Source organism: Lissotriton helveticus, chromosome 3_1 (assembly GCF_964261635.1).
Source record: "Lissotriton helveticus chromosome 3_1, aLisHel1.1, whole genome shotgun sequence".
Classification (NCBI taxonomy): Eukaryota; Metazoa; Chordata; class Amphibia; order Caudata; family Salamandridae; genus Lissotriton; species Lissotriton helveticus.
In genome coordinates, this window is record NC_136061.1 from 150,093,924 (window position 1) to 150,121,050 (window position 27,127).

General features: G+C 43.4%; 1 protein-coding gene across 1 annotated transcript in view; it reads right to left on the bottom strand.

Annotated features, from left to right (window-relative positions):
- The window catches only part of LOC144822741 (uncharacterized), a 2,085,503-nt gene that overhangs the window by 1,861,548 nt on the left and 196,828 nt on the right, over positions 1-27,127 (bottom strand). Inside the window, exons 17-20 of the mRNA XM_078680596.1 lie at positions 25,513-25,677; positions 21,702-21,937; positions 14,599-14,812; positions 1,976-2,146 (exon numbers count right to left, since the gene is read on the bottom strand). Coding sequence (XP_078536722.1) covers positions 1,976-2,146; positions 14,599-14,812; positions 21,702-21,937; positions 25,513-25,677 — 786 coding nt within the window. The remainder of the gene's footprint in view (positions 1-1,975; positions 2,147-14,598; positions 14,813-21,701; positions 21,938-25,512; positions 25,678-27,127) is intronic.

The following is a 27,127-nucleotide window of genomic DNA, read 5'->3' on the forward strand; positions in this document are numbered from 1 at the left end:
GAGGTCGTTCCGGAGCCGGCGAAGCCGTGTGCGGAGTCGACGACCTCGGAGGCGCCGTACCGAGCCAAGGTGTAAAAGGCGTCGGCATAAACGGCATAAAAGGTGCCGGAGCGTAAGCTTGAGGGACGCCCAAGTTATAAGACAATGGACCCATGGGACCAGCCGGTACACCAGTGGGGTACATTGCCCTCGCATAAACGCCAAACATAGCATTAAGGAAATGCGAGGGGCCCTGACCAGGACCAGGAAAGGGAGGGTACGAACCCATTGGCTGCTCCGAAGGAGGCTGCTCCGGCATCGGTTCATCTTGGCCCTCTTGATTCTCAGGGTCTTCCACCGGAGTCGGAGCCCGAGGAATCTCCCCATCTCCTTCATGCTCCGAAGAATGGCACGACTCCGGATCCGGTTCTTGCTCCAGAACCGGGGAACCTCCAAGAGATTGCATAGGAGAAGGAGACATGAAGTCTTTGTGATGTTTTCGAGACTTCCTCTTCGAATCTGAAGACTCTTTACCAGAGTGATGTCTTGGGCTATGCTTCCTCCTCTTGTGCTTCTTCTTCAAGGAGCCCGAAGCATGACCCGAAGCCGACTTCGATCCAGACCTCGACCTCTCTCTGGACCTCGACCTCACTCTGGATCTCGACCTCGAAGCCGATCTCGACCTCGACTTCGATCGCGACTTCTGCCTCGACCTCGAACGTCTAGACGTCGACCTGGAAGACCTTCCAGCGTCTCTTCCTTTCACCTTCACAAGCAGAAGCTTAGCCTCCCGCTCTCATAAAGCCTTAGGGTTCATCTTGAAGCAGGATCGACAGTTCTTAACATCATGGTCCGATCCAAGACACCACAAACAGTCACCATGCGGATCGGTAATAGACATCATACGGGCACACGATCCGCACTGCTTGAACCCCGTCTTCCTCGACGACATCCTCGACGAAGAAGAGACACTCGACAGAGAAACAGTAACACAAAATAGCAACAAGATACTATCTGAATCACAGAAGATCCCAGAAACCGTTAGCGTTGATGACGCGGAAAAAAGGGAACTGACGTCATCACGCCAACGTGGGTCTAATAAGGAGTCGGTGACGTCAGATGGAGTCGCGCACGATGCCGTGCTCCTATGACGTCGTCCACGCCGGCGTGCTCAAAGAATTTTCCGAAGGTTGCTGACGCAAGGGGGATATTCACAAGGTGAGGAATCCACAAGGCAGATGTATCTATCAGAAGCCCTGTGTTTGAACATTCTGCCTACTGATCTTTTAAAAGCCCGAGTAACTAACTCTTGATCGTTTTAGCAGCTGGCAGTCTGTCCGTGGGGTCATTTAATCAACAGTTTACTGGCTCAGGTTTTTACAAAGGAGCATTAAAAGAAGTTAAACAACATACAAAGAGAATCAACATTTCTGCAATGTCAATTCTTGTGATATTATAGGGAGTTAAAGGGTGTATAATGTGCCTTCCACTTCATCATGTACCTAGAATGAAGACACGCCTTTATATGCTCAGCAAGGTTTGCTTGGTTAGAAAATTTGATATTTCTTGATCTGGATGAGTGAAGTTTCACACAGAAATAAATTAAACTAAGTCAGGCCAAAAGACAATCTAGTTCTCAGCCTCCACCCTGATCCATGCTACAGACGATGCATCATGCTAATGAGCAGTATGTAGGGCTGAACGGAGTGTGTTTCCCGTGATTAGCCAATTCTCCAAAGGCCTCTTAACGGGTGCTTAAGAGCAACATTATGAAATGTACTCTTTGTTAGAATTTCTGGAGACGCGCTGCTCCTCAGTTAATAGAAGTAAAAAGAGGACTGCTTTATCAGACTACACTGTAGTAGGAACCCCACGTTAGATATCTATAAGTGGCACTGGGGTCACAGTGAATATTCATCTCTCCCATACAATTCTGCATGCAGCCACCAACCCACTCCCGCCCACATAGCCAGATCTTCAGCGTTACTGAAAGTACCTTCGCCAAGGACGAGAGTCCTTTTATAAGGGACTGTCGAAGCAGGAAGGTCTTCAGCCAGTCTTCGATGTGCTCCAGTACACTCTGCTGGGCCGCGCCCTGGTCCAGTGGAGGCGAGAAAGCCACTTCATTGTCGATGAGCTCCACTTGCACACATAACAGAGGTGCATGCTGCCAATGAGACAAGATGGTGGTCAATGAAACATACAGAATGGAGACAAGAGCCTTCACGTCAATTACTAGTGTCGTGCAAGCCGATTGGCTAAGTGGCTTTGAGTAACTGCAAAAGAGGCCATTTAATTGTAAAACAAGAACAACGTGAAGGAAATATTTCAGTTAAAAGTCATGATCAACACAATGTATCTTGAGTCTTTCGCATACAAACTACGGTCTTTAAAGTGGATGCATTAGAGTGTCAATTCAATTTAATTCAATAAGCTTTATTCGGTTCAGATAAAACAATCATAATAGCACAGTTAAAAACAATTATTAAAAGCCAATACACATCATAGAATAGATGGAATACAATCATAGTTATTGATACAGCTTAAAACAACATACTTTTCCTTGCATGAATTGATCTCAGAATAAAAGTTGCAGTATAAAAACAAATATCAGGCTCTCACATTTTAAACAATAAACTCATAGCAGGTCTCGTAGTCAAAGTGCAATATTTTTTGAACAAGGGTTTTAAAAAGCAATACGGAGGTTCAGATACAAATCACATATAAGAAGAAAGTGCAGAGTACTTTGTTTGGTACGTCCATCACATGGACAGGGGGAAACAGGATACTGTTTTACACAAGGGAAAGCTACCAAGTGATGGACAAGGCCCAGTCTCATTCTTGTGAGGACAAAACGGTGCGAGGATCTGGTTACCTGGCTCAAATAGGTTTGAAAACCCTCAATTTCCAGATATGAGTAATAGAACTGGCAAGTTGTTAACTGCACTACGTTAATCTGGCATGCATTCTTTCTGTGCCACAGAAACGTATTCTTCAATTCTACTTTGAGCAGCTCTATTACTTCATTAGGTTTATCCAGGATGCTTAATTTAAATAGATCCTTAAAAGTGTGTGCTATATAGTTAAGCCATGGGATCTTTAGACAATTATCTAATCGGAGACAATCTTTAATAATCATTCTATTGAATAGAGTCTCTTCCTTCAGCCATATTGTTCGTCAGAGCAATAATGGTCTGAACACGATTAGGTCCGTCAAATAATTAATCCCCACTTCACTATGAACTAATTCAGTGGAGGCCGAAGTAGGTAAACCGAGCAGCTTTTTAAGAAACATATTTTCCTCTGTTTTCAATTCATCATTAAAGTGTTGACCCATACCCCCGCACCGTATAGTGCGATTGAGGCACATCTCGATTTGTAAATATGCATCATATCTTTTATTCAACGGTCCCCTAGTTTCGCAGCAAACCTAAAAACCCCATAAACACTTTTTGCCATTTTAGCCCGGACATTTGTCATCTCTTGCGACCACTTACCGTCACCAGAGAAAGTTATCCCTAGGTAGCAGAACTTACCCACAGTTTGTATTTTTTGCCCTTCTATAAAAAAGGATTTAGTTCTCCCTGGCCTCAGGCCACAAACCATAGCATATGTTTTAGTCTTATTGATCTGCAACTTCCTACCCTTGATAAAATCAACAAACTTATCTATCAGCCGCTGTAGACCGATAGGTGTTCTGGATAAAAGTACGGCGTCATCTGCATAAAGCAGAACCGGCACATCCTGGCCCTCCACCTGAGGTGCATCCGACTTTACAAGTTTAAGTGCTGCGTCAACTTCGTTAATAAAGAGTGTAAAAAGTAAAGGGGCAAGGACGCAGCCTTGTCGGATACCACATTTAACATCAAATTTAGGGGTACACTCACAACTTTGACCATACCGTACTGATGTTAACAACTTTTCATAAAGCCTTGCCAAAAAATAAATAATGGAGTCTGGGGCTTCAAGACCAAGTAAAATCAGCCAAAGTAAAGCGTGATCCACTAAATCAAATGCGCTGCCGAGGTCTGTGAAACATAGGAAAAGGGACCCTTGCTTAGCACATGTATATTTTCCGATTAACATTCTAAATTAATGCACTGTTCAAGGGTTCCCCGCCCTTTCTTAAAACCATATTGGGTCTGTGTTAAAATCCTATTATCCACAGCCCACTCCTCTAATCTGACAAGTAGTTTAATAGACGATTCTAGAAGAGAAATTGGCTTCAGATTTATCCCCCTTCTTAAATATGGGAATAATGATTGATTCTCCCCAGGTAGAGGGAGCCCCCTCCGTTACAACTCTATTTAATATGGGGCGTGTATTAATTAAACAAATTAAACAAATGGAATGTACACAATTCATCTGGGAACTTAATCACGATTTATGTGACTGCAGCTGCTGTGTTTTTTATCTATGGATTTCCTGCATTTTTTGCGCCTCCTGCACAATCCAACGTCTATCACAAAATGTGAAAATTGTGCCAAAAATAATATGTTTATAGATACAGATAACAAGGTACCAAAAAACACTGCACTTTTTTATCACCAACATGTTGTAGTTGGAAGGCAGGCTCTTCACTCAAGAGTCTGGAGCCACTCAAGTAGGAAAAAGCCTGATGTACAAACATGTGTTGCGACAGCAAAATCGGGTTTTACTCTGTCCTAATCCCATATAAAACATGGTATATTTTTACCAGCTCCTAAAATGGCTTTGCGAATGGATACACATTTGCAATTTGGAAGGGGTGTGATGTAGGCATCCCATCCAAATTGCGAATCAGTATGAAAACGATTTTATGCGACCATAATCCGGTTGTAAATCATTGAAAAATTATCAACTCTTGAGTTGGGCTGGTAATGAATTTGCAAAAGGGAAGTTTTCTGCCTTGGGTTGAGACCCTTTCCCATTTGTAAATCTAAAAATGGTTTCGTTTCGGAATAAATAGTGATACCAGAAATAAACAAAACTTTTTAATCAAACGTAAGAAAATAAAGAGTTTTGTTTTAAAAAACTCAGCCCCGTTTCCTTTTACGCAAATGGGATCAATGTGAAAAAAAGAAGTTTGTTGATGGATAGTCACAGACTGCCCTGGCAGAGTACTATCCCTGTGATGTCCTTCAATCGGAGTGACTCACAATTTGCAGCCTACCTCATGAATACTTATGAGGTAGTTCAGATTGCAACCTACTATGAATCTTTTACTTTGTTTTCCAAACTGACCTATTTGTACATAGGTCGCTTCACAAAACAATTTTGTGACAAATATTTGTGAGCAGAGAGTGCATACATCATGCCCCAAGTTCATTCTTTAAGGTTAGGCCTTAGGGTGCAGCTACAGCCTGATAGATCCTTTCAGGGCTCCAGACTACTTCCAGCTGTTTTTATCTGCTCAGCTTCATCCAGCACACAGACTCCAACATTCCATACAGCATCACATTCACACAGCATCTAGACTTGATATTCTACAGAATGCCCGCTCAGCCTATGCAAGCACAGTCAAGCCGAGACACTACATGAACTATTATTAAGGCCTGAAAATATTTTCCGTCACACCTGACAGCTATCTACAAAAGGTTAATGAAATGGTGATCACGCCTGGATTGTGAGGTCTAATGCCAGTGGTGCTGGAACAGTTGTCAGCGAGGGGGGCTGCCGTCAATGTCACCTCACTGAAACTCAAAACTCTAAAATCTAAGTGTCACACAAAGAACAAGTGTAGCAAAATCAGCCACGTCCCTTCAGAAGGAGAGTGGTAAGGATGTGGTGTGTGGCCGGTGGTGCATTTTGGAGAACAGTCGCAAATATACTGAAGCATGGCATGGTAGCGCACTGTCATTTACAGACATCACGTTTTCCATCTAAAAGGCTAAAAGATTAGTACAGTGATAAAACTGCATAGGGCACAAATGATAAGATTGTACCTATCAGGTTTTAGCGAACATTTACCATTTGTTCATCACCAATTGAAGTGGCTGGATTTGATTTGATCCTATAAAAATCTTTGTATTCATCCCACTTCATAGTTACAAAAATGTGCTTCGTTTGTACTTTCCTAATTGCTGATACACTTTGAACTATTCGTAGAGTTGCTTTAGATGTACTTAAATGTTGTTGTGTGTTACAAAAGAATTGACATCCTACAGCCTTTCCTTTCACACTCCCTGTACCCCCAGCAAGATTGTTACATAGTTAATTTCATAAAATCCCCACTGTTTGCAGTCAGAGAAATAAAAGTAAACACCAATCTGCATGTTAAAAGAATAAGCAGCAATTTATGTGAAGACCTATTTATTTTATTTATGTATTTATACATTTATAGAGCGCATGGTTACACCACCAGTGTTGTTGTGTATCGATTTAGATTCCGTATGCATTTCACGATTTATGCCCTCTTATAGGTACAATTGACACGTTGGCCTTATATAGGCATAGAAATCCAGTCCTTATTTAGGCATAGCCCATGCTATCCAAATACAGGCATGGCCACTTCTATCCGTTCATCTAAGTCACAACGATTTCTTTGAAAACCAGACTCTTAAGCCGTTAGGGACTTCCCCTTTGTTGGATATGGATTTCTCAAAGAAATCATTTATTATGCATGAACATATATTCCTCAGGGGTTCTTTAATGACGTTCATATGCCCGACTTTACGTCAATACTAGAATTCCTAAACACCTTCAAGGTATAAATATACCTTCACTTGCTATGGCAAAGCACTGTGTGGTTTGGTGCAGTTCACCTACCTACTTGCACGACGCAGCTCGCCGCAGCAAGTCCCGAAGGAAGCCAACTCTCCAACTGACGCACTGACTAGACGCTGTCATTCTCCTGCCGAGAATCCAGCTCCAGTGTTTCTGACTTCCCTTGCGGGATGTTGGGAAATCGAGTCCCAGGAAAGAGATACCAACCGCCCTCATTTTAAGGTATGGAGCGGATTAAAACCCTAGAGGAACCTTTGGCAGATTCTTGGCAAAACTAAAATTAGCTAAAACAGAACCTACGTCTTCCCTCGTACTAGACTTAGGTTAGGTACCCTGGGGTAGGCATATTTTAGAAGCACCATTTCAGTATTTTAGCCTGTGTTATTTATGTATGTATTTTTATATATGTCATAGCAACAGACAATGCTATTACAGTATTACTTTATATTACTATTTACGCTGTATGCATTATACTTTGCATTCTGTCTAACGATTGTAGCAGTTCATATCTCTTGCATGAGAAGTAAGTCTGTTCAATTAACCCTTTTATTGAAACGCCTGTCTCACTATTTCTGTACAACTCTGTAGAAACGAAGCATGCACGATTAACTGAGTGAAATAGTTATCTATTGTTTCTTTGAAGATATTGTTTCGATTCTATGGGAAACAAAGTTGTCATGTTTATGCGGTTGTCAGAGACTAATCCCTTCTTGTTTATTCGAGAAAGTTTCTAGTGACCTCTGAGTTAGCTGGCACACACACAGTTAAGTTTAATGTACTCGATAGAGGCATACTGACATCAGTCCTATGTCAAATCTATAGTGTATGTTATTCCAATGCGCAGAGCCTATTAGGGATATAGGAACTAAACTACAGTGTGTCCCCGCGCTAATAGACATACTCTGGGGTGATACAGCTGTCATCCGCCTATGATGCTCTGTAGAGCTAACTTATAGGTCTATCCGGTTTGTCCGAACAGCCATGTCTTTAGATGTCTACAAAAACTGCTTTCACATGGTTCTGTTCTTAGATTTAGTGGTAGGGCATTCCACGTTTTGGCTGCACGGTACCTAAATGAGCGAGCTCCCATTCTAGCTCTGAATATTCTCGGTACAGTGACCTGTGCCATACCCATAGACGTTAGGTTTCGTCCAGGGATGTAATGGGTTATCAGCTCTTGCAAGTATCTAGGGCTTTTCTTTGCTACAATACGGTGGCAGTGGCATATTGCCTTAAGAGCAATTCTCCTTTCTACTGGGAGCCAGTGTAAGGCTTTCAGTGCTTTCCTTGTATTTGCTCTTCTTGGCAGTCACAGTACCATCCGCGCCGCCACATTCTGAACTCTTTGTAATTTGGTAAGTCCAGTTTTAGTAGCACCCAGGTAAAGTACATTCCCATAATCTAATTGGGAGGTTATTACTGCATGTACTATAGTTTTCCGGGATTTTGGAGGTAGGAGATCTAAGACCTTCCTCAGAATTTTCATATTCCCGTAACATTTACCTGCTACCTTCCAAAACTGAGTTTCAAAGGTCATCTCGGGATCAAGCCATATACCTAGGTTTTTGACTTCTGATTTAGGGGAGGTAGTTGGCCAAGAGTTTCAGGCCACCATGCGTGAGACGATATGGATGGCGCTCTGCCTACTACCATGACCTCAGTTTTGCTCCTGTTTAGCTTGAGGCAGTGGTTAGACATCCAATCTGCCACCTCTTCTAAACAGGAGAACCAGGAAGCTGCTTGGCCCCTATCTTGTGCTAGCATCACAATTAGTTGTGTGTCGTCAGCGTATGAAACAATCGACACCCCATACTTCTCCACACACTCCGCCAATGGCCCCACATAAATGTTAAACAAGGTGGGGTTCAAGATTGAGCCCTGTGGGACCCCTTGAGCCAAGGGAATCTTCTTCGATAGATGAGTTTGTTGAGCAACTTGGAAACTTTGTGTGGAGAGAAATGATGTCAACCAGCTTAATGCCCTATGCCTTATGCCACACTCCTCTAATCTTTGAATGAGAAGCTTATGGGAGATAGTGTCAAACACCGCACTGAGGTCTAGTAAAATCAGTGCAGCTGTTTGACCTTCGTCTGCATATTTCCTCAATGTTTCAGTGGCTATGAGAAGAGCCGACTCAGTTGAGAGTGCCACTCTAAAGCCTGATTGGGAAGGATGCAGTAGGTCGTTCTTATTTATGTGGTCTATGAGTTGTTTATTATTTGCTTTTTCTGCAACTTTCGCCACAAATGGCAGCAGCGAAATGGGCCGTAAATTTTCCAGCACTGTGTACTCCAGTGATGGATTCTTTTTGAGTGGTTTCACAATGGCCTGTTTCCATTTTGTGGGGACCACGCCCTTTTGAAAGGAGCAGGAAATAAGCTCAGAAATATATGACATGATCGCATTAGCTTCCTGTATTATAATTTTCGGTTGGGCTGGGTCCAAAGGGGATCCCGATTTTATCCCTTTTGCTATGTTGGTAATTTCTTCCAGTTCCTGTACCTTGAATTCATCCAGCGTTGCCCCAGCAAAGTTAGTCTGGCTATCCTCTGCCATAGTAGTTTCTTCCCACACTTCAATTGGGAAGGTATAGTAGATTTTTGTCACTTTATCTGCGAAAAATTCTGCCACCTTGTACGGCTCCCCTCCGAGGCATCGGTATCATTCCTGTTTTGCTGTGTTCTTAACGATTTTAGTAATGCAAACATTTATTTCTGGGAATTGCTGGCATCTTCTATCCTTTCAATGTAAAACTTACATCTGACTTTCTTAATTAAGGAATTATATTGTTTTAATTCTTTTTTATAATTTCCGTTCGCCTCACTACTATATTCCTTCCTCTAGACTCTCTCGCACCATTTACATTCTTTTTTGGCTATCCTTAGCCATTCACTAAACCAGGGGGCTGTTGTATTTTGTCTTTTCGGAGCCCTGGTGCTCCACGGTGCTGTCTTATCTAATGCCTCTGTGATCCATGTTTCCAATTGATTGTTGGCTAGATTAACATCTATGTCTAAGATGGCCTTTTTCTCCATTAACCTCTTCGAGGCTTATGACGAGCTCAGCTTCTCATGAGGCACAGTTGAGCTGTGCTCATGACGTGCTGAGCTCGTCATAATGGCCGGGAACGCCCACGCGGGACTAATTCCCCTCCTGTGCGGGGCGTTCCATTGTGTGGGCGGAATCATGACGAGCTCAGCTCGTCATGAGCACAGCTCCACTGTGCCTCGAGTACCGCGGCCCCGCACTGCCCCCTCCCCCTCGCACCGCGAGGGAATTAGCCCCGCGGCAAAAGGGTTAAGGCATGTGTGGAAGAATTGGAGTTGAAATTCTTCCAATTCCTCGTCGTAATGACCTTAGTACGTTGTAGTTCCCTCTTTCTGTGAGGTGGCACCGAAAATTGGACTAGATAGTAATCCGACCAGAGAATAGGCCATGGTGTCTCAACCTCTATATCTTCAAAGTTAGAGAAGATAGGATCTAGAATGTGGCCTCCTTGGTGCGTTTGAGATTCTACTCTTTGTACTAGGATAAGAGTCAGTAGGTCGCTGCGTAGGGTGCATACTTCTTGGTTCTCCTGCTTATCAAAATGTAGATTCAGATCACCTAGTACCAGAAAGTTTTTGTGTCGAAGTGCGAGTTGAACTACTTTCTCTTTCAGTGTAGATATAAATTGTGACCCTGGTCCTGGAGGACGGTAGATTAGAAAGCCGGCTAAGGTATTATCTAAAGTATTGTATGCTGTAGCCGATAAGGTGAAAATGAACGCCTCGCATTTGTCGAGGTCAGCCTGTTTAATTTCACACTTCATTGAGGATTTAAAAATAATGGCTATGCCCCCTCCTGTTTGTCTTACCCGATCTTGCCTTACTAACATGTAATCACTAGGGATTGAGTCCAGAACATCAGGGGTGGAGCTCTCATTCATCCAGGTCTCAGTCAGAAATAGAGCGTCCAATGATCTTTCCCTGAGAAGGTCCTGTATCTCATATTTGTGTTTCACTAATGATGTACAGTTTAGCAGTGCAAGCTGCATTCAATCTTTATTGTTTTTGTCCTTATTACCCCTTAGTTTCTTATTGCAGTGTTCACATTTCCACTCATAACTGTCTATCTGTATGCTGTGTTTTTGCAAGATATATCAATGGGCATTTCCAGTCTCCACAGCTCTTCAGCAGTGTACCGGAGTCTCCCAAGTGGCTCAGCAGGACCAGGGGTCCTGGCCCTTGGGCCCTGCCATACGCGGACGGGCGCAAATACAGGTAATGACAATACAAGAAGTGAAGTGTTTTAAAATAAATAAATGCAGGTGCCGGTTATCCAAGTATTACAAGTATTAAAGATTTAGAAAGGTTCAGGCTCACGCCCGCGCTCTCACCAAAGTGTCTGCATTGCAGCGCTCACACAGGGGACTAAATAGTGGATCGGGCGTGCAATTCCTGCTCCGCCTCCCCACCCGGAAATGATGACCTCTGCAAGGTCAGCCACGCCCTCCACACAACGGAACAACGGAATGGATGGGTCGGGCAGCTACAATTAAACAGATGTACGTTGCGGCGCAAATACAGGTAATGACAATACAAGTCATAGCTTGACAATTAACCTCTGACAGTGAATGCACAGCAAATGTGACAAGATAAAAACAAAAGTTAAAAAGCATCTGTGTTGCTAATTCACCTTCTGAACTCCAGCCTGGTTATTTGGGGAGCGCTGCAGCATCCGCCGCATCCCTACTTTCAGCGCCTATGTTCAATACAGAGGTTTTTTGAGACAAGTAGATGTGCTACTCCTGGTTCGGTTGCGTAGCAGCACTGCTCCAGGAACAACCTTCGCATTCAAATCCTTTAATTCCTTCCGTGCTCATGACGAGCATGAGGCACGGTGGCGCTGTGCTCTTGACGAGCTCAGCTCGTCATGACGCGCGGCGCCCACACGGGGAGTTCAATTCACCCGCTGTGCTGAGCGTTCTTTACAAACGGGCGTGGTCATGACAAGCTCAGCTCGTTATGAGCACAGCGCGACCGTGCAGCGTGAGCTGACCAGCTCGTCACAAGCACCGTGGCGCTGCGCGCACCCCCCCCCCCCAGCGCCGCGGGGGAATTAGCCCCGCGGCGAAGGTGCTAATAAAAACTAATGACATCATAGATGCCCATTTAGTTTACGAGGTCAATCTATATACATAATGAATGAATGAACCAAGGACAATGAAACCTGTTAAAACCCTACAAATACCTTTTAGGCGTAAATGGTTTTACTACAGTGTAATTTAGTTGATTCTGCCATCTAAATTGAGGCTTCAGTGTTGCATACTTCCAATGGCTCTGAATAATATTGCAGAAGCTAGTTATAGAGTTACATTTCAAATGGGCCTCTCTTTCTAACAGGTAAACAATGAAAGTATTATAAATCAGAGGAGAATGGTACAACTTTTAAAGCTTGCAAGATAACTCAGTGAATGAAGTTCTTCCTGATGGCATTTGTACGACCTGCAAGTCACAGGTTTCAACACATCAAAGCCAACTCTACCTTTCATCGTTACTAGGCTGATTACCACCTGTTATCTACAATCAATGCTTAAGTTGTAATAAAAATATTATAATAATTATTTTGTGTCACGACCCACTATATTTCCCAGATAGCCACTGCAGGTTACACCATACACTGCTTATGCCAAGTCTCTCAAATGCCAGTACGGACGCTGCTAACGATCACACTCCTACAAATGTGACAGTTGTAGATCACACAAACCTGAAAGAAGGACCTAGACGTGTTGGTAGTAATAACTTTTTAGTGTAATAAATTGTTTAATACTCTCCTGATGTGTCCTGTTTAAAAATAGTGAGACGTGTGGTGTTAAGAAATAACTGCAAGTACTGAGCACCAGCAAACACTGGCACAAATTAAGCACTGCCTAAGGTGCTAGTATAACTACGTAAAAATAATAATAAATATTATTATTATGAATAAACATTTCATTCTACCATTATTTGCACATCTTGCGGAGTATCTAAGCTGCCTTCTACATATAGTAGAGGGTGTTTTGAGGATCACATCGGTATGACTGGTGACCTTCGTGTGTTATTACATTTACATTGTGCAGGAGAGTAAGGAGTTGGGATCGCTCTCAATTTGAGATACCATAACATAATGTAAATAGACAAATGGGCATTTGACTTGCAGGTGCATCAACTAATGACTTTTAACCAGCACTGAGGAGGATCACCCTCCAGCTGGGACTGAGAACTGGGCACTACGAAACTGACACAAATATTGCCTTGCCCTTCGAAAAACATATAATATATCAGTGAAGAAGTGACAAGAGTGCCAGATGGATAGCTCAGCAAGTTAAGCACTCACTGCTGACATGTGGGGTCGTCTGCAGGTCATAGTTTTTGTTAGACGGCAACCTCAGGGCCGAGCAGGAGTGTTCCTGACCACCCTAGGGCCCACCTCACTACGTACAGAGACGAGCACTGGCGAGAGACTTCTCAGGGGGAGTGTCTCGAATCCAGGATCGTACACACTATACCCGCACCACACGACAAAGAGACACCACACCGTAGCTTCTTAAGAACGTTTCTTTATCTCGTAATTCAAAGGATCTTTATGATCGGCAAAGGCAGGTAGTTATAAATAGAGCAAGGGCTCAAAGAGTCTCGGTCAGGGTAGGGGTAGCGGGACAGTCTTATGGTTCAGTGTCAATATCGGTACTTATCCCGCGCACAGCTCTCAATCTTCGAGCCGGGGGATACGATGTGATCTTTGGGGACCAGCCGGACCAGGAGAGTCAAGGAGCCGCGAGTCACTCAGCAGGGCTCAAGCAAGATGTCGGAGGTCTTACGATCTTCAGGGGAGCCACGAGTCACTCAGCAGGCCTCAAGTGTTCCAAAGTTGCAGGGGAGCCGCGAGTCACTCAGCAGGGCTCAGGTGTTCTAAAGTTGCAAGGGAGCCACGAGTCACTCAGCAGGGCTCAGGTGGTCCAAAGTTGCAAGGGAGCCGCGAGTCACTCAGCAGGGCTCTCGTCGTTCCAGAGTCGAATCTGTCGATAGTCCCGGAGCATCCCCAGTTATAGGACTGCTCCTCTTTGATCTCCGGAGTCTGGTATGCGGGGTCTTAGCACCTGGGAGCCGCTTGTTGGGGTTTCCTGCCACGCGGCCCTTTGATCCATTCATGTCAGGTTCGTGAGGAGCCCCAGACACACAGCAGGCGTGGAGCCAGCCCTCAGGGTGGCCGGAGGGCGATCGAAACCCATCCCTCGAGGGGAGGTCGGAGGTGTGAGAGAAACTGCTCCTCCCTCTCTCACTCAAGGGGAGCGCGCTGTCCTCCAGCCAGGGGGGTGCCTCTCAGCCTAGGCCGTGCTGGATCGGGCGGCCATCTTAGATGCCGGGAAGTGGGCACACAGGGCCTACGGGCCGGGAAGATGGAGGCACGGACGGGGCAGTCCGGGAACGGGTGCGTGTAACATGGAGGGAAGGGTTGGCTAAGGGTCAAGGAGGACCACGCCACGAGGCCGGGTCTAACAGTTTTGAATTATAGGCAATATATATTCCTTTAATCCCTCCGAGTTCAATAAATAGAGTACCATTGACTGGCTAATAGTAACATTATTTCCTAAACACATAAACAAAAACACTGATGTAAAAGGCTCTATAAAAACAAATCAGTATTAACAGAAAGGGAATATTATCATTCGACTTTAAAGCTACTAGGAGCAAACAAAGGCTAAATAGACATGTATGGAGTAGTACAAACAAACGACATTCCATGTGAATGATCATGAAGCAGGTCTGCTTCAGTGGCGCTATAAAGCATTCATTGATCCACAGACTAGATGCAATACAAACTGGTCATGCAGGCTGATTTTAAAATATATTAGAGGGTTAACAAGCGGCTCAGCTGGGCTTTTATACTTACTTCACAATCCAAGAGCGTGTTTAACATGGATGCCAGGCTGGTGATTGTCACTTTCTTGAGGCCCTGCAACACTAGCACATCTATGTGCTGAATGTATTCCTGCCAGGCAGGGGAGGCCTCACTGATACCAACTGCCTCAAAGGACTTCTGTACAAGTGAGTGAATGATCTGCCCATCAGGAAGGAGCTGCCGTTCCAAGTCAAGCTCGAGGGTTCTTAAAAGGAAACAAGAGTTATTTTATTTCGGAAACACATAGCTCAAGCATAGGGGGCCAGATGAACAAACTATTTTTACACAAAAATGCATCCAGAAGTGTCATTAGGGACGACCAGCAGTGGAATTTTACATATACAAAATTGCAATTACAATAGTGCAAAATCTACCAAAATAGCAAATGTAAGGTGTAGCCGGTTTAGGATAAAGGTGAGTGCATCAGTGTTCTCACAAGAAGCTGGATAGGTACCACTGGAAATGTGGTGCACAACAACAAAAATGTAACTTTCTGGACTGAATATGGCCGTAGAGCCCGCTGTAGGGGGCTATAGTAGTTGTTAAAGGCTCAGAACCGGAGTTATAGGCCCAAGCCACAGGCAAGGGTCTATAACGAGGGAGAGGGCCTTTAACAACTGGTATAGACCGAGGCAAATTGGCTATAAGGCTGTTAGCACATTCCGTCCACTGCACTGAGGGTAGAATGTCCTATATTAAAAAAAGAAGCAGGAACACAAACATTGGAATGTTGGAGTAGAAAAGCTTCTGCTAGTCATTTTTAGTCCTGTGCAACTACATTGTTTTCATTGGCGTTACCAACATAACAGTCTTCTTATAAAAAATCCAATTTCTTATTCTACCCCATTTGTACACCTCAATAGTGCTTAATTTGAGCCGGTGGTTGCAGTGGAAGACAACTGGCACTCATGTTTAGGGACCAGCCCTTATTTTTCATCATTCGATATTTCCTGAGACCAAGAGAGAGAAAACACACAAAGCTGGAAGAAGGAAGAAAAAGACAGATGAAACGTCTCAAAAGGAGAAAGCAGGAACCTGCAAGAGTGAGATCAAGGGACAAGGAGTGGCTGGAAGTGGATTAGAGACTTACACAGCTAGCGGTGACACTGAGTGGTGACCCTGATTTCGAGGCTCCCAGATTCCGAGCTGGACTTGTAGCAGTAGCCAATTGGCTCCGTACCAATTGTCTACAATTGAATGCTACTAAGACTGAAGTGATGATCCTTGGAAAACAAGCTGAGCTATGGGGAGATCAGTGGTGGCCTCCAGAACTGGGTGTTACTCCTATACCGGCAACAGAGGTGAAAAACCTAGGGATTTGGCTGGATCCTGCGCTCACCTTCATTGGGCATACGAAGAAGGTTGCAGCCACATGCTACGGTATACTGCGAGGCATAAGGCCGGTCCTTAAATACTTCGACCCCCCTACTCGGCAGCTCGTAGTCCAAGCCTCTATACTATCTCGGCTGGACTATGGAAGTGCACTGATGCTAGGGGTCAACCAGGCTGAGGTAGCCAGACTCCAGAGGGTGCAAAATGCCGCGGCGCGGGCCATTGTTGGTCTTCCCAGACACTGCTCTGTCTCTGGCACTATCTCTTCTCTCCATTGGCTGCCGGTTAGACAGAGGATCAAGTTTAAAGCACTCTGTTTGGCTTTTAAAATTTTGAACTTTCCTCCCCACCGGCTCTTGTTAATTTACTGACCCCTTACATACCTCTGAGATCTCTTAGATCTGAGGCCCTGCATCTGGCGATCTGTCCTCGGTTTAAACTCAGCAGAATGGGTGGTCGCTCTTTTCGGGTGCGTGCTGCGGGACTATGGAACTCGCTTCCAGTGCACACCCGAGCCCTGAATGACTTGTCCATTTTTAGGCGTACTATTAAAACGTTCCTGTTTTCTGCTTCTGAATAGTTTTCTTTTATTCCGCATGTTATGTTACAGTACCTGTCTGAGCGCCTGGACGCCCCTTTGCTGGGGTATCAGTGCGCTATAAAAATATAAATAACATAACATAACATAACATAACTTCAGTTTTGGTAATCAGTGTGCTTTACATTTAATTGCACCAGCCGTAGGCTCTCGAAATGAGTTTTGAGCACCAACACTGCACCCAAATCTGGGTAACTTTTTCAACAAAACCCATCCTCCTTTTCCATCACTACCTTTCATATTTTAATGTAAGCCTTCACAGAGTCCCTCATTCAAGATAGCCTAGGAGCCCCCGTTTCACACACTCTTATTGAAATAAGGGAACCTCCCATCTTCCTTCGCTGGAATCAGTTCTCCCTCCTGCTGGGTGCACAGATGAATGATTCAATTGCCTCTGGAAATGGATCGTTTCTGTCACCAGGATCCTCGTTTATGTTTTCTGTTTCAAAGGAAGGGCTCCTGTGGCATGACCCACCCCTGCTAAGTGGTCACTGTTTACACCACTTCAGCTTTCCTGCTCCTAGAGGCAGCTGCATTGCCCTCCCGGTGGCCAGCCTTTCCACACTTATTCTGGGACCTGTATTTCAGTCACTGAAGCGGGACCATAAGATACAAATATTTTCATCTATCTTGCTCTAGGACAGGACAAGGTAGACTTTTTAAAAGTTGTTTTTCCACTACAGTTAACAAAAATCTACGTTTGTCATTTAATTAGATTTTTTTTTAATTACTTTTCCACCAATTTTTCCAGGAAGAGATGTAAAATCAATTTTTATTCAGAAGTTGTTAAAAAAATATGTAATTTGGTTTACACAGTAATAACCAGCTTTTGGTAACTTTTCTCTATAGGGACACACTTCTTTAATATTTATTATGTCTCACGTTTATATATAAAGCATCCAGCTCTGTGGGCTTACAATGCATAGTTGTGTGTGGGGGGGGGGGGGGGGGGGATGATGGGCTTATATTGCAAAGCACATTGCCTTGCCGACTAACTGCAGTTTGCCAGAGCACCTCCGTGTTTTCTGGAGTCATACTCTTTAATCATACCTGTGGGTGTTGTAATTAAATACTGTAGCCAACAAATGACATTTAACTGCCACGTCACTGGTGCATTTCCAGCTTCAGCTTACTAAGGCCTTAATGGAAACTAAGCCAGTTTGGTGTTACCAATTTAAAAGCCGATGTTTAGGGGGAAAGCAAATGCGTTGTGACAAAGATTAGCAGTATCATCTCATATAAAGTCCTATAGTCATGAAAACCAAACAAGAAGAAGTGGGCGACTACTACAAAAAAGGCCCATTCTTACAGTAGCTACACAACTTTATAAAGATCTGTATGAATCGTGCTACAGATTGTACTGCAGACATACTAAGGTTTGCACTTCCTGTGAATTTCCAAACTAGCAAGCCTAGCACCGGCTCTAGGATATGTACCGAGAAATGTTCATTGAGAGATACCCACTTTCTGTGGTCATTCTCTCTCTATAGGGTTTTTTATTCAGAAGGAGCAATACTCTGAGCATGAACTGTAAGAATACAAAAGATATGGCTCTACACTTCATACTATTTCCAGGATAGACTACAACTTAGGTACAGGTGTGGCATACCAAGTCAGGTATTCAGTAAACGCAAGTGTATTTCTACAACAATCGTTGCAATCTCAAGGACCTCAGAGTGCACATGAAGCAGAACTAGAGCATTACCAGAACCATAATTTTAAATACATTTTAAAATTCTGAAATGAGATGACATACTGCACATTCTACAAAACATTTCTGGAAAGTAAAAGCTTAAGTATTTCATGTCAATTTGTGATGTCAATAGATATCCGAGCAAAAAGAACAATTGATGGACAGAATACTAAACAATGTCAAACATTCACTCCAGTACAGAGATCTGGGCCTAAATCCATAGTTTTTTTGCTCCCCATGCCATTCCAGTTTAAACCCAGCCATATGCAAATCAGCCCCGAACCTGTTCCCCATGGGCACAGTCCAGCCCCAACTGCCAGGCAGGTTCTCCCTGGACCCGAAAGAAGCATCCTAAGTCCGGTTTCAGGGTATCACCCGTTGTGCTGTATACTAAATGATTATTAGCAGAGCAGTTGCCTGATCCAAATTAAATAGGTTAGACAAGAGGTTGTTTCTATTTGTATCACCCCTCATCAGCCAGGCTAGCTTGCAATGGGAAAGCACGCGACCCACCCTGAAACCCGTCTCAGGATGCATGTTTCCGGTCTAGGGAGGACCCGGCTTGGCAGTTCAGGCTGGACTGTTCCCATGAGCAGCAGGGTCAAGACTGATTTCCATATGGCTTGGTCCAAACTGGGGTAGTATAGTGAGCAAATGAACAAAGGATTTAACCCAGATCTCTTGCATGGGGGGTGAATGTTTAATGTATTTAGCATTCCATCCATTATTTGTTGCCACAGCACTTGTCACTCTAAGTGGGATGGATGTGCCCAGACGTGGGTCTGTTGCTGACTTTGCCAATGGATTCAAGCTAGCCTGGATGATGAGGGGTGTTACCCCAAAATCGGTTGCAGGATTCTTGTTTCCGGTCCAGTGAAGACCCGGTTTGGCAGTTCACCCTGGACTATTACCACGAGGAGCAGGGTCAAGACTGATTTGTCCAAACTGGGGTGGCGTAGTGAGCAAAAGAACAATGGATTTAACCCAGAACCCTTGACTGTGACTTGGAATGTTTGATTCATTCAGCATCCGTCCATCATTGTTGCCGCAGCAATAGATATCTGGGAGCATTAAGAACCAATTTGACCTCAGACATCAGTATGAATGATATTTGAGGTCAGTTTTAGAGTGGGTCACAACTGTACAGTAAGACAATATAATGTTAATCATTTTTGCTTGCCCGATAACATTTACAACAAACACTTGAATGTATAAATGTAGTGGTATCTCTGTGATGAAAATATCCCTTACTGTTCAAATGCTCAACAGATTAAACTTGCGCACCAGCAACTACGGCTAGCAAATATATTAGGACTAATTGTGCAAGATCATGTTGCACACGGAAGAAGCAGAAATGGCCATGATGTAGATTCTGGTCTTTTTAGTCATTACTCCCTTCCTTTACAACTTGTTTATAATTGCCTGCCAGCTGCAGGCAAGGCCAGAACAAATCTCTACAAGGGTGCAGTTGCCATAAACATTTCTATACAGCCATGTCCATGCACATCCTATTGTACATGGGCACTGCCAATACCCGTGCATCTATAACCCTCCGCACAAAGTTGCTGAACGTTTACTCGGAGGGAATTCTTGTTAGGGTTCGTGAAGCTAGAAACGCAATAACAGTGAGCACCAAAGTCAACAAGATAGTAACAGTTCTTATGGTGTTATCATGTCATCTACTGCCAGTCTGGTTTGAAATCTAAATCACAGCTTAAAGTGTAAGGAGGGGTAGAACAAGCATGCACCCAACCAGGACATCCTGGCCAAATACTTCTGTATAAGGCAACTAGTAAGTAATAGTTTAAGAAACTATGCAGAGTAGACCACCTCCTTGCCCTAGAAATGTCTAAGATTGAAACACGTCATTGGAAGACCACCACTACTGCTTTTGTTGGTGGAAAAAGCATGATGTTTCTTTGAAAAATAAAGATGGTCTATGAAAGAGGGACCAGGAAGAGTATCCAATTGTGGCCTTGGCTGCTTTACAGCCCGAGGAAAAGCCACCATACGTAATGGATAGATGTTCAGAAACTCTACAGGATCTGATCCCTGCAGGTCAAATTCCAGAGATCTAACAATTTGAGCAAGGTACAATATTAGCTCTACATAAGAGCATGGGGTGGGGTTGGAAAATGAGTAGAATTATTAAATTATCAAGGACTATTCGAAAAAATAAAGAAAGAACAGAGGGACAGCTTTATCTTTGTGGAAGACTATGTGGGGCTCCATTAGGGAGAGGATCCGAAACTGTCAGATTCTTCTCGAAAAGGAAATTGCTTCAAAAGAGCCTATTTCTAAAGTGTGACTGAAGATGTAACAGTCTGTCAGGGGCGACACATACAGCATCAGTCTTTCAGAGAAAATGTGCGTCTGGAAGTGTTTAAGTGAGTCCAATGGATGACAAGTAATATGTTTCGGAATCAATTAGGATATTTGCGCCAGACAAATAAGTAATGAATAATAAGTCAGCACTCTATTCAAGGGACATTGAGAGCTTTTACGTTTCTTTTCCAGGCCTATTACTCAAGGGGAAACAGACTTTACAAAGAGGTTTTTACCACGTTGTGCCTTTACCACACATTTTTTAGCATGCATACTTTTACCACATGCATGTTGAAGTTGAAGTAAAGAAACTTATATAGCGCTCGGTCACCGTGCGGTTTCATGGCACTGACTTTACAACGCATGCCTTTACCACGCATTTAAGGTAAGTTGGGGGTTTTGGGGGGTCTTCCCTCCACAAACACATTGTTTTTATATATCAAAACAATGTGTGGTAATGGCATGCGTTGTAAAAGCATATGCGTGGTAAAAATATGTGTGGTAAAAAATACGTGTTAAAGGCATGCAATGCATTTCCCTCCGTTGTACTGTCGTACAACCGTACTCCAACCCACGCCATTTGCTTTTGATTCTTACATTTTCAGCTCTCCATTCGCTTTTCTTGCCAAAAGCAAACAGCATTGGCTTTGAAAACCAAATTAACATTGGACCTTAGAAGATAGAGTAAAAACAATATCCAAACTAGGAATATTATTTTTAGTTGGGGCAATATGGACATGGAAAATAATGTAAGCAACTTGTTGTGATCATAAGAATAAAAGGAAAACATGTAGTTCATAAAATACGGTGTTGTTCCTTGTACCATGTTGTCCCACAGGAATCCTATCAATGGTTCAGTTAGAAATTCTGAGTATCTACAGCCCATTAAAGATTCTGGTTGGGGCAACTTTGAGAGCAGAGCAATTTGTAGAGCTGAAAGCGAGTATGGATTCAGACAGCAGCTGTTACTCCACTACAAAAAGGATATCATGGCCTGAGAACTAATTTACAAGGCCATCCGTACATTATTCCTTGATCATTCCATTCAAAAGTGCCACAATTTAAACATATACAAAGATTGGCATTACCATTCAGTGTCATTATGAAGTTAACCAAAATTGAGAGTCAGTTTAGATATCGACTTACTTTTGCTCTATCACCAGTTCCGCAATAGAGTAGCTCTTATTTAAATCTCGCAAGGAGAAGATGTCAAGATTTCTTTTGTACCAGGCGCTGGTGAGTCCGAGGATTACCTCATAATTGTGTTTCACGATGTTATAGTTGGTATGAAGATCCACCCAGATACATGATGTCAGATGTTCAATGTAATCTGCACTCTCTTCCATGTTCCAGGTAAAAATCTCAAGACCATCTTTCAAAAGCTGGGAACAGAAAGAAATAAAAAAATAGAGCTTGAACAGTTAACAACATCCATTGAGATTTTGACATAATTTTACAGATTTAAAGCACACCAGGGGGCTCTTAACATTTGAATGAAGTGATTTGAAAAGTGAACAACTTTTAGAAAAAGGTTTGTGCATAATCAAGGTGTAGCAATGGTGTAGAATGGAGCTATATCCCTATTGAGCAGGCTTTAAATGCCATAAAACATTGCTATGTTTCCAGTGCTTTCCCCAGACGCGGCCGCTGCAGGCTAAGAGTGGTAGGGCGGTGGGGCCGGCTGGGGTGGAGGGGCATTTAAAGGGGAAATTAAATAAAGAATTAATTTTCCCTCGTGGTCGTCTCCCGTAATCCCCCTCAGTCGGCCCCACTGCTCCTACCAGCAGCAGCCACGACTGGCTGTCACACTCTCTCTGCCCATGGGTCCAGCAAGAACTGACGCACTAGGTAGAGATGTTACACACTGGTATGTGCAGCTCCTCTCAATATTATAGGTTAATTACTGTGAATGCCACTGGTAGAGGCACGGCGAAGCCACAGCACTTACCTCTCTTCCGGTGCTGCCAAACTTATCATCCTCAACCTGCCTGGCAGATGGAAAGGGAAGGCGCAACAGTTTGGTGTGGAAGAGTGAGAAGTAGGGACCTGAGACATGGGAGCAGATGTTTTGCTACATGCGGCTCCTGCAGATGCTGAGTAGCAGTGACAGTGGGAGCTGTGAAAGGAGGAAGGGGAATCTGACTATCTATGACCACAGCACCAACTTTTCTTACACTCTCCTTCACAACTCCACCTATTCTGAGGAGAGGCCATGGAAATGGAAAGGCAGATTCTATGGCTTAGGTAAAGAGAGTGTTCACAACAGCATACTTATGTCAACACTGACAGCCCACTGTCAGGCCAATGTTTGCAATGGAGGTATGAACTTTACAGTATTTTCTATATAGCCTAGTAGTTCACTGTAGCTGGCTATAAAGACAATTACAGGCCCTCTACAGAGTCACTGGGCCCAAGCCAAAGGTGAGGGACAGTAATAAGAGAGTGAGACTTTAATAGCCATTTATAGCCCGGGGTTGGATATTAGATTATTAGAACATTCCACCCACTATGGGCTGAATGAACTAATTATAAATAGCCTCCTAGGAGGCACAGGGGATTAAAAAGCCACAGGGCTCTGAAACATCTGAGCTTTGCACAGCCTCTGCTGTGTATGTTTGACAGTTATCGCGACACACATTGGTACAACAGTACCTGTCAAATATGGGCAGCAGGAGCAGAGAAAGGAGGCAGAAGTCAACCCGTGATTCTCTCTCAGCTCAGACACAAGGAGACACAGGGGCTGGGGACAATTCACCCTTCCATCCTTCTGTTGCTGCAGTGACATGTTAATCACAGGACGAAGGAGTGGACAAGAAGAACTGTTTGCCCTCACCCCGTCCTCTGCCGTCTTCAGTCCCCTGCACAATCCACATATCCTTGGCTAGGCAGGGGAGAGGGAGTGTCAGCGGTGGTAGATTCCTGCACTGACATTGAAAGTAGTGTTTATAGCCTGCTGCTGCTCCATGCTCTTCAGTGGAGCTCTCAGCATTCTACTGTTCTAAAATAGCCTTCCAGCAAGCTGTAATAAAGACCGGCAAGAGCACGCCCACTGTCCAGAGGTTCGAGGAAAATACATCATTCTACGGGGCTCCAAGACTAGCTCCACCCACCAGACATGTAAAACAGTCAGACCACTGTTTGCAAAAGTTTTAGAATGAGTTTGTCTAAAAAATCTGACAGTCGGATGTTTTTTACTTAATACATTTTGCCAAACTTTTGTGGGAGGAATTGTTTTGGCAACTAGCGGGACAAGGGGACTTTAGTGCAGAAAGCACACAATCTGCACGTTATTCCCCATCCACAAGGTATAATTATTTATCAAGTATGATAAATAACAATGCAATTACAAAGGACTCGTATTCGAGGCCTCATAAGGAGATAATAATTCTCTGGCATGGCACTTAATCACTGAAGGTCTTTGTTTCAATACATTTCTGGGCCCTTTCGTTTCTGCAAATGTTGCAATACACAACTTTTCTCTCACTTTGCATAAGTTATCAATACTGTCACCTATAAAGCAGTGCTGGCTTCCGTGGCTACTAATGCTATTACATCAAACACACAAAAGGTTATGGGAGGAATGCTTGCATTAAACCAAACCACGGGCAGTTGCTCAGTTTAGCATTCCAACCCACCATTCTTTTGCCTGCCATTCTACCTCATATTAGACCCAGGCATATGCAAATCATCTGACTGAAGAGGCCCAATAAGGCCAAAACAGGTCCTGAATTACTTGTGTATTGGTTCACAGAGTTTGAGCTGGACTGTTTCTATTGGAGCAGAACCAAAACTGATTTGCATATCGCTAGGTGTAATCAGAGGTGGCATGGTGGACAAAAGAAGGATGGGCTGCAAGGGATTGGAAATGGTTAGATTTATTGCATGAATTCCCCGTCACCTTTTGTGTATTTTCCATAATATTAGGGGCAAATATCCAAGATAAGCAGATGTGGAGTAAAGAAGAGTAAATCTATACTTATCTACATGCAATTACCTTCTCTATATTTCGGTCCTAGATAATTTTTCCAACATATTATGGTAGCACAATATTTTTGAAATTAGGTAGAATTGTCTATATGTGCTGAAAATCTATATATAGCATCGATGTGAGTGGTTATTTCAGTTACATATTCTACTACAACACATAATTGCAATCCCTTTGATGAACTCCTTGCTCTTGTCTTTCCTAGAGGGATACTATTATCCTTTTCTGCCCTATATTCTTCCTAAACAGGCAAGGACCAGAAACTCCATATTCCATCTATAGGTCTCAATGCATCTCATGTCATCGATTGTTTCAATATACAACCATACGATTCTCCATGTTTGGAAGACTCAATATTTGAATGTACATGACTACAGTCCAAATAAATAATTATTCTTTTTTCTTTGTAAGATTTCCTCCTTTGTGGCCACATAAATGTTTTCTTTCGTGATAGGTAAAAGTAATCCTTTTGAGTCACATTCTTTTCCATCATTTTTCTTTACATTGCTATTACAAACAGGGAAACGCCATACCGTGAGTTGGCTCTGCCCCAAAGAGTCATTCTTGCCCAAACTGATAGTCTGTGTGAATGGAAACACAAGCAGTCCCATACATGTTTCTGCAGTTTGGGCTGGTCATCTTCTCTTCTCAAAGGATCCTCACTTCCATGAAGGTTGTCTCTTCTTTTTACGTCCTTTCAGGTAAAAACCTATTCTCTGTTGAAGTCAAAACTTATAACCATATTTTTAATTTAGTGTGCTGCCTAATATCCATTCCTAAGCCTTATCATACACAGACATCTGCAGCGCAGTCAATGACTTTGCCACTTGGATCAATGTTTGTATCATACCCGAACTAAATAACATATGCTCAAACATAAGTCTGATCTACTTAGAAAACATAAATTATGTAACTTTACATATGCGCCACTGTCAGATTGTACTTGCTATTAGGCTTTAAAAAGATCCTCACCTCATTGATGTGAGTCAATTTCTTGTCAAACAATGGCATCTCGTAGTCAGCAATCATCCTCATAACCTCGTTGTACTTGGACACAACAGTTTCCAGATGACTCGATTGCACCTTGAGCTTGTGCATGTCCACTGTCCGGACGACACACTGCACGGGTTCCTTCAACTACAATATACAACATAAGGCACCTAAAGAAAGGCTTTCAGGATGCACTTGTCACCTTTTATAATTCAAAAACAAATCAGTCACAACTAACCACATACATTCATCAAACACTCCCAAATCTAGGGCCATTATCTGTTGAATTTAACAGCTGAATAGTAGTGGACATTCATTTAAAAGACAGAGAAATGGCCAGAAGGAACATGCCCATAGCAGAGGCGTTTACTTTTATAGCAGTATGAGTAGCAGAGGCTACCAACAGAGATATGTTCAAGATAAGGGAGACATTGGGAACAGATCTACACCGAAGTGTAGGTCAAGAGGTAGGGAGGTGTAGGAGAGCGGAGAGAGGAGGGTGCAGGCTAGGAGCAGCACCAGTATGTTAGCTGGAGGTTTAGTGATGGGTGGCCATATGTCCTTGCCTTGAAGATCCTACGCATCAACCACTCTACGTACAAAATACAGGTAGAAGGCTCAGGTTAGACAATGTTAATATATGAAGACAAATGGCAAATGTGCACAAATATAATGAAAATGGTCTCTAATCTTGCCCATTTACTGCAGATAGTGTCTGGTTACACTGGGAATTCTTCATGAGACGTCTTCTACACTACTTATTATCGACAGCCTTCAGTGCTGATTACCATGTGGTTTCTGTTTTACAGTATTTGTTACACAATCTCAGAGCCCTATTTAACTGTAGCCTTAAGAGGGATAAGAACCCCTATAGCAATAGTGAATTACAATATTAGTGTTTCCTAGAATTTAAATCACTGGCTCCTATGTCTGTAGTAATGTGACAGAAATACTGGCATAATTTGTTTACAAAGCTCCATGGTGCTGAAGACTTGTGCTCTAGATTTTCGGTCCATGGCTGCTCATGCATACTGTCACAATCCTCCATCTTCACCTTGATCTGCACTGGTGAAATGTGGACATATTTCAGCTCAGTGTCTGTAGTGACCTTCTGTGCACCATCAAGAACCCTTGGTAGATATAGAGTTACCATCAGACCAGAAGACAACCAAATATATATGTTGTAATATCCCTTAGTTATTTCACTCTAGTTGTGGTATGCTCCAACCACCCCTTCCCTTTGGTGTACTGTAAACTGGCCCATGGAATGTTGGTGGGGCGTTCGTGTTAGAACGCGGTGTGAGGCTGGCAGCGGAGAGACCAAGACATGAATAAAGCTGCTCTTCTTCACTCTCGTGTGTGGCAGTAATTATTCCAACAAATTGGCAACGGGGCTGCGCGGGGGGCAGATCCTGGTCTTCCCCCGTTTCTACAGCGCTGCCGGATAGCCGAGACACCGTTTATGAAGTTAACCGTGAGTCGCAGTGAAACTGACAGCGCATCAGTGATCTTGCAAGCGATAACAGTTAGAGACGGAGCATTGAACGCAGTGCGTATATGTAAACGCGTCAGCGTTGTGCTTGTCGTCTCGCTTCAT